This window comes from Priapulus caudatus, unplaced genomic scaffold (assembly GCF_000485595.1).
Source record: "Priapulus caudatus unplaced genomic scaffold, Priapulus_caudatus-5.0.1 Scaffold2607, whole genome shotgun sequence".
Lineage (NCBI taxonomy): Eukaryota > Metazoa > Priapulida > Priapulimorpha > Priapulimorphida > Priapulidae > Priapulus > Priapulus caudatus.
The window spans coordinates 16,739-25,270 of NW_014579668.1; the positions used below are offsets into that span (position 1 = coordinate 16,739).

The following is an 8,532-nucleotide window of genomic DNA, read 5'->3' on the forward strand; positions in this document are numbered from 1 at the left end:
AAAAAAGAAGAAAGTAATATTATGATCGATCATGAGTCATGATCATACCGCCCGCAGGTATGATCAGGCCGCCCACAGATGGCGCCACTCACCTGTGAGCTGACGTCGCCGGGGAGACTGAGGCTGCTTCGCTCATCCAGCTCAGCATCACTCTGCGTGCTCTCCTCCTCCTCATCCTCATCCTCCTCATCCTCGTCAAACTGCGCCTGCGAGAGGCTGTGGCTGGCTTCATCCGCTGCGATGGTGGGGGAGGGGGAGACAGATGAGTCAACGTAGTTGTTGTTGTTTTTGTTTTTGTTGTTGTTATTGTTATAATTATTGTGTGGCAATGTACAATACACAATATGCAATGTACAATATGTAATGTACAATATACAATACACAATGTACAACACACAATGTAGTATACATCATGTACCATACATAGTATACAACAAGCAATACACAATGTACAATACATAATGTAGTATACATCATGTACCATACATAGTATACAACAAGCAATACACAATGTACGATACACAATTTCCAATACAAAATGTACAATACACAATGTACAATAAACAATCCACAATACAAGTACAATGTACAATGTACAATAAGGCAGCGTACAATACAACGTTTCATGGAATTGCTCGTGGCATATCTCACCTGCTGTACTCTCGTCTATCTCCTGTATGGGGCCGAGTCCCTGAGCTTCACTCTCACTCACCACGAGGCTGTGGAAGACCAGCTGCTGCTGCTCCGGGGGAAGCACCGCTCGCAGCTTCTTCCTGTGGATGCAGAGATAGAGGATAGCAGCGGGGTTAGGCGAGCTTCATAGAAGCCTGACGTTTATTAATGAAGTCTTTCCGCAGCGAACCTTGAGCCTTCTTTATCTCTGTCTTTCTCTCTCTCTCACGTGCGTGCTCTCGTGCTCTCGCTCTCTCTCTCTCCCTCTCCGTCTCTCTCCGTTCCTCTCCCTCTCTTTCTCTCTCTCTTGCTCCCTCTGTTTCTCTATCTATCTCTCTCTCTCTTTAATATTTTACCATTTACCTTTGTCCCCCTCTCCTCCTCCCCAGTCCCCCTCCATCTTCCGCAGGGCCTGCAGGGCTTCCTCTTACGTGTCTGTGAGCGTGGACCTCGGTCGCAGGGTGTCTCCCCCCCTTCCCCTCCATCCTCCTTCTCCTCCTCCCCCTCCCCTCCATCCTCCCTCCCCTCTCCCCCTCACCTGTACTCTCCCCCCATCTTGACCAGCGCTTGCAGGGCTTCCTCGTACGTGTCTGCGAGATTAATTAAACAATTAATTAATAACATTTTTCACAGTGAGAGAATTCAGCTGCCTTGGCGGAGGTCTGCGCTCTCCGAGTGCTCTAGTGTTATATGTTATCAGGAGTGAATAATAATAGAATATAATAGACTATAATAATATATTGAATATATAAACAAAATGGAAAGAATATATAATAAAGAATATATAAAGAATATAATAATAATCTATTATTATTCACTACTGATGATATTGATCATATAGTTAACTATCCTGACGCCTACGGTGTCACGAATGTTGCACGCGAGATGTCGCGCAACATTCTAGACTGCCAACAATCATGACTATTCATGGTGTTACTAACATCGGGGCATGACGGCGTAGACAGTCTAACCCAGTCTATTACAGTGTAGTCCAGTAACACGGTAATCAAGGCTGAGAGGGTCTATGTCCCCCAGGGTACTGCCGGAACGTACCCTGGTACTATCTCATATGCCGGACCATACCTCGCCTACTCCACTAACGAGTCTAGGGAGTCGCCTACGCCTACTCCACTAACGAGTCTAGGGAGTCACCTACGCCTACTCCACTAACGAGTCTAGGGAGTCGCCTACGCCTACTCCCTAACCCTATCCCGAACCCTAATCCTAACCATATCAAATAGTTACCAGGGTACGTTCCGGTATACCAGACCGTACCCAGGGTACGTTCCGGCAGTACCCTGGGGGTCATAGACCCTATGAGCGTAATCAAGTCGTAAGCCAATAATATTGTTATAATAATTACAATTATATTACGTTAAGTTATATTATAACGCAGTATATAATCAAACGTTGGAACCATACTACGAAACCCTGAGAAATACTTACGACCTCCTCCACTACCCCTCTTCACACAACTGACCTGTTCTCCCCCATATCCTCCTCCCCACAGGAATGTTAATGGTGCCTGGAGACTTGATGGCGGGGACGACGACGATGCAATGCCGCTCGCAGTACCCCCTGCAGGAGGACGCGGGAACTATCTTCGCCGAGCAGCCCCACTATCGCAAGCAGTTCTCCTACCTGCTCATTGGAACAGGTAAGAGGTCAAAGGTCACGTGGCGACCGGGGCGCACTCTACGTAAACGCGTGCGCGTTCAAAGCTTATAACTTTATATTTAATTATAGGATATATAAAGATTTCAGTTTCGGAATCAATAAATATAGAATCGAGACTCGAGATGCGGTCGTCATGGCGACTGGTCTCGCAGTGCACAAAGCTTTTTCGCCGGCAGCAGGCGTAGAGATCAATTCTCGGGTGTTCATTTTTTCTCGTAAAAATTTTGCGCAGGAATTTTGTCCCAGGAGCAACTCTTGATGTATATAGTATATATATATATATATACATAAATATATATATTTATATACATACATATCAAGAGTAGATAATAAACTTAGTTTATTATCTACTCTTGATACATATTATATATATTATACATATATATATCACATCCTTCTATCACATCCTCTATAAGATTGTCTCATCTCTCTCTCTCTCTCTCTCTTTGCGCGCAGGTGTCGTTGCCGTGGCGACGGGCCTCGGCATGACGTGGGCGATGCACAAGTACCTGTCGTTCTCGAGCGGCCCCGTCATCCTGCTCGTCGGATGCGTTGCCATGGTAGTCGGCATCGTCCTGCTGAAGCGGCACAGCTTCGGCGTCGACGACAACTGCGCAGCAGACGACGACGCGGAAGCCGCCACGGGGGGGCGCCGCTTGCACACACTGCGCTACGCGCGACATCGCAACGAGGTCGTCGTCGTCGACTTCGCCGTTCCCGCCGCCGCGACGGTGGCGCCCCCGCGGTATTCGGCGTTGTTCGACGGGGGCGATGCGTGGCGCCACCAGGGGGCGTGCGCGTGCGCTGAGCGCGGGCGCTGCCGCTGCGAGGAGATGGAGAGTTTCGTCGCCGATGCGGAAGACAGTGGACAGGGGGCGCCACCAGACACGCGTCCGCCGCCGTACGAGAGCGTCGTTCGTGCGGAGCAGTGACGAGATTGCGACGGTGACCACACGAGGGCGCCACCTGCCTCGTGCACTCCTCCCACCGGTGCAGCACGCCACTTATGCTCGCAGCAATACTCCCGTGTGCAAGACTGCGCCACGAACAACCCGGGGACTCCTATAGATGGAGCCACAGGTCCTGCGCGCTTCCACGCAGGGGCTGTTATAGATGGAGCCACCAGTCCCGCGCGCTCCCACGCAGGGCGCGTGCCGTCTGCTAACCTCAGCCGCACAGAAACGCGGTTCCAGAGTGCAATATGAACGTACGTTGTACATATTGGTGTGTGTGTGTGTGTGTGTGTGTGTGTGTGTGTAAAAATACATGTATTAAACTGTATGTAAGTGTGTGTAACTGTATCATGTCGGTGAAAAGATAGGAAGTGTAAATATCATCGTATACGTAGAGATATAAATGTACAGACGTAAAAATACGTGCGTGTAAATACGTGCCGCATGGCCCAGTCGAACGCGCGGTGAAAGACGAAGCGTGCGTGCGTCGGCATGGCAACCGCGTGTTGCGGTCGTCATGGTTACTTGCGCGCGGGGTTACGTCCGAGTAACAGTCGGTAGCAGCTGGTAGCATATGATCTTCACCAGCCGCTCACGATCTTCTCTCTCGTGTTAGTCAAACACCACTGCCAACAACTGCATGACCTGTTACTACGTCGCACGCGTACACGCGACTTCTTTATTTTGCTAATAAAATTGGATCTTTTAAAAAAAAAAGACACTGTCGTCTTTTTGGTACAATAGAACGTCGTGCGCGACCTCTGATGACCTCACGCGACCTTGCATATCCCAACCAACCCGGCGCGACGTTTCCGTTTCCCCGCTCATGCGCAGGACAGCGAAACACGTAACAGTAGAAATACAGTAGATGCTGCACATGTATGATACAGAACATGTATACTATTAACGGGGGCTTAGAGATACAGAGCGAGAAAGAGTGAGAGCGTGAGAGAGAGAGAGAGAGAGAGAGAGAGAGAGAGAGAGAGAGAGAGAGAGACGTACGTAGTAAGCATAACAAGACCAGCAGCAGCAACCACTATACAGATGGCAATAATAAGTGGATAATAAGTGGATAATTACACACACATGTATACACACACACACACACGCGCGCGCGCGTAGTGTAATGAACAGCCTTAGATGTAATCTACAGACTTCTCCGCATTGTTCTGCCATTATTCACCCGTGACGTCATCCACACATTCTACACAGCAGCGCGCATGCGCAATCAGCGGAAGGAATGTGATCACTGAGCTAGCTCACTGGCTGTGGATAAATGACCAGAGAAGGAAGAGGGGAAGAGGAGGAAGGGGAAGGGAAGAGAAGGAAGGGAAAGGGAGGAAAAGAAGAGAGGGAAGAGAAGGAAAGGGGTCGACTCGAAAGCCTAGTGCTACTTTGACCCGCACAGCACTCATTTGTTAGTAAGTTCACTATTCTTTTTTATTTATACTCGTTATTTTATTTATACACATTATACCTATCATACACCTGCTGTATTACCACCAAGTTATGTGCTAAATAAAGAATCTGAAGAATGAAGGGGAGAGGAGGAAGGGAAGGGAAGGAGGGGGAGAGAAAGAAGGGAAGGGAAGGAGGGGAAGAGAAGGAAGAAGCTCACGTCTCCGAAGCTGGAAAATACAGGACGAGTGCTCCACGGGCACTTGGAACGTCTCAATAAAAAAAGGCAAATAACCACGAAATGTATTTACTACCAATTAGCCTTAATGTTTCTCTACTCTATTTCGCTTATTATTGCTGATAATTTCCTGTAAATGCCGTTCAAATGCTCCTCTACAACACACAAGTACACCGCATGCACACAAAAAACAAGAATAATAGTTTAAAAAAAAACAAAAAACAAGAACAAGAACAAAAACTATTATTCTTGTTGTTTGTGCACAGGGCGTGCGTGCGGTGTGCTTGTGTGTTGTAGCGGCATTTACAGCAAGTTATCGACAATAATAGGCGAAGGAGAGTAGAGAAACATTATAAGACTGGTAGTAAATACATTTCGTGTTTACTTGCCTTTTTTTATTGAGACGTTCAAAGTGCCCGTGGAGTGTTCAGTACGTGTATGCACAGGAACGCCGGCCCGTTTCAATCATAAATTCATGGAAACACTAACCCTAACCCTAACAGTAACACTAACCCTAACCGTAACCGTAACAGTAACCCTAACCGTAACAGTAACACTAACCCTAACCGTAACCCTAACAGTAACCGTAACACTAACCCTAACCCTAACCCTAACCGTAACTCTAACCCTAATTCTAAAACCGCCCTTGGCTGCGACCCACTGCTAACTGAACTGTTTCATGGGCGTACTCTCTGCTACACAGTTAGCACTCACTCCACTAGTCTGCCCATTACCGCCCATAGGTGGCAGCACTATATGCTGACATACCACAGCTGCTCTGAGTAGTTTTCATCCACAGGTAAACGCAAGGCTGTGAATACAGAATACGATGTACATTGACGAGTAAAGATGAAAGAGAATTGACTAGGACAGTAGTTCTTAACCTTTTTTGAGTCATGTGGACCCCTTTGAGTTTCTGATGAAAGCTACGGACCCCTCCACAGAAAACCGCACATGAATTTTCAATGTATTGTTCGTAATTGTTTTTAACAATAAACACAAAATTATGCGCCTGGTTTACGGACCGGACCGCCTGAAGCCCATCCACGGACACAAAAGGAGCTTGCAGTGCTGGAGAGTAGTAAATGTAACAACACTGTACCCAAACAACTCACGCGACCGCATAAAGCTTGTAATTATTATGCAAGGTTGTGTTTATTATGCAAGGTTTCGTCTTACTTGTCAAACGCATGGTACGGTCGTTGCATATATAATTGCACAGCGATGTTATTCTGTTTTACGCGAAGATTTGGTTTCATTCGTGGTGCAGCATGGGCCTGTTGGTTTGTTTGATGTACTGTATGCACTCACGTTACGATAAAACGCCATATTTTTTTGGGGGGGGGATTGATGAAGTCGATGATGTAAATGAAGCAGTCTGCATTTTCTCATTTCACTCACGTCGTGCTTGCAACGAGGTCGATTTAAATTCAATTAATTCAATTTAAAAATTCAATTAATTTCTAACGAATTTACACATTCGCGCTTCGGTTTTTTTTCCCTGTGTGCAAATTTCTCCTCGTGGGTGTTTCACACCTCACCCCTCTCGCGCGAGCACATAGTGTGACCCAACCGCGTGACGTATACGGTTGCTGGGGGTTACCAGCAACATGGCGGCGTGCGGCAGTGACGCGCGCCACGCGCAGCATCACGTGGGTTAACGAACTCGCGCGCGTCACGCTGGAGATCAATTAACTGATACGCCTTAATTAATGATGAAGCTGCACTTAATTAATGATGAAGCTGCACCACGTCATCGCGATGAAAGCTTAGCTGGGGAAAGGAGAGGCACCGCCAACCAGTATTTAATGTGGAGTGGGGAGGGGCAAGGAGCTAAATATAACAAGGAGAGGCACCGCCAACCAGTATTTAATGTGGAGTGGGGAGGGGCAAGGAGCTAAATATAACAAGGAGAGGAAGCGCCGCCATATCTGGCCGAAACGTGGGTTCGGCAGAGACTCTAGAACAGATTAGTCTTCTATTGTCTCTGGGTTCGGTCTGCACAGCCGTTTCAGCTGATTATGGTCCATAGATGGCGCCCTTGAGGCGAAAACGGTCTGCACAGCCGTTTCAGCTGATTATGGTCCATAGATGGCACCCTTGAGAAGAAAAGCACACAGCCAATCTGCTTCCTCTCCTTGTTATATTTAGCATCTTGGGGGGGGGGAGAGATCATCATTCATATCCACCCTCCATCATTTCCCATTCCTCAGTCTACTTACTACAGCCAGCATTATATTTATACTTAACTTGGGCTCATAGGGTCTATGTCCCCCACTGCCGGAACGTACCCTGGGTACGGTCCGGTATACCAGAACGTACCCTTGTAACTATCTGATATGGTTAGGGTTAGGGTTAGGGTTAGGGACTGCAGCCAGCATCTCTGTAAGGCAAGCACGGGTGCCTTAGCGACGCAAAAGTATCTATCTATCTATCTGTATACTGTATAAGCCATATTTTTCGCGTACAGATATTTTCGCGAATTCAGACACAGACGGACAATTTCGCGAGTGGTTAATTTCGCCGTCGGTGAATTATGAATTATTCGGTAATAATTATCTGCGTCGGCGACACGAATTAATAATTATTTTCGCGGTCGGCGACACGTTCGCGAATTTCGCAAAAATTAAACCACCGCGAAATATACAGCTTATACCAGGGGTAGAAATTAACTTTTGAACTTTCCAACGGACTCCCTACCCTCAAAAAGAGGGAGTACGCAGCAAAATGAAGGAGTACGTAGTCTGAAGTTCAAAATTAAAGATATTAACAATAACGCATGTGCTTATTTTTAAGATTCATGCAGTTGCACGTCTGCCAAATTTTCTTTGGACATTAGCTGAAAAAATACAGTAATTCCGCGAGGCCGTGCTCCGGAACGAACTAGTTAGTATGGCAGAATATTCAGGGAGTCACACGGTCTCCTGCATATGTCAAATCAGGGAGTCCGACAGTAAATCAGGGAGTATTTGACTCCGGACTCCCGTTAATTTCGCACCCTGTTATACAGTATGCAGTGCTACGACCCCTGCTACACCCCGTGTTCCTTGTCTATATAATATCATAGTCTCTGTTGTAATGGGCACTGTGCCTGTGTCTGCTCTCCCTCCACTCGAGCCCTGTGACTCATCCATGCCTATACCCTTCTTTCTCTGTCATGTACCATGTGATTCATACTCTTCCTCCTCATCCTGCTCCTCCTTCTCCTATGTGCCCTGTGCCTCCCCCCTCTCCTCCTCCTCCTCCTCCTCCTCCTCCTCGTCTTGCTCCTCCCCTTCCTATGTGCCCTGTGCCTCCCTCCTCTCCTCCTCCCCACCTACCCTGTGCCTCCTCCTCCTCCTCCTCCTCCTCCTCCTCCTCCTCCTCATCCTGCTCCTCCCCTTCCTATGTGCCCTGTGCCTCCCCCCATCCTCCTCCTTCCTACACTTACCTTATGCCTCCTACTTCTCCTTCTCCCCTCCTCCCCTCTCTTCCACACACACACACTATGCCTCCTTCTGTAGTTCTCCTTGCCTCCTCCTCCTCCCCCTCTCCTCCTCCCCACCTACCCTGTGCCTCCTCCTCCTCCTCCTCCACCTCTCCTCTCTCCTCCTC

General features: G+C 47.8%; 2 protein-coding genes across 2 annotated transcripts in view; one reads left to right on the forward strand and one right to left on the reverse strand.

Annotated features, from left to right (window-relative positions):
* LOC106818877 overlaps window positions 1–1,268 on the reverse strand; it is a 7,614-nt gene extending 6,346 nt beyond the window's left edge. Inside the window, exons 1-3 of the mRNA XM_014823547.1 lie at window positions 1,211–1,268; window positions 652–773; window positions 93–232 (exon numbers count right to left, since the gene is read on the reverse strand). Of these exons, the coding sequence (XP_014679033.1) occupies window positions 93–232; window positions 652–773; window positions 1,211–1,227 (279 nt within the window). The 5' untranslated portion in view covers window positions 1,228–1,268. The remainder of the gene's footprint in view (window positions 1–92; window positions 233–651; window positions 774–1,210) is intronic.
* An 833-nt stretch (window positions 1,269–2,101) lies between these two features.
* On the forward strand, window positions 2,102–4,021 carry LOC106818878. Its single transcript, XM_014823548.1, has 2 exons — window positions 2,102–2,329; window positions 2,806–4,021. Exons 1-2 carry the CDS (start codon window positions 2,185–2,187, stop codon window positions 3,279–3,281), a joined length of 621 nt encoding a protein of 206 aa, XP_014679034.1. The 5' UTR covers window positions 2,102–2,184; the 3' UTR covers window positions 3,282–4,021.
* The last annotated feature ends 4,511 nt before the right edge of the window (window positions 4,022–8,532 follow it).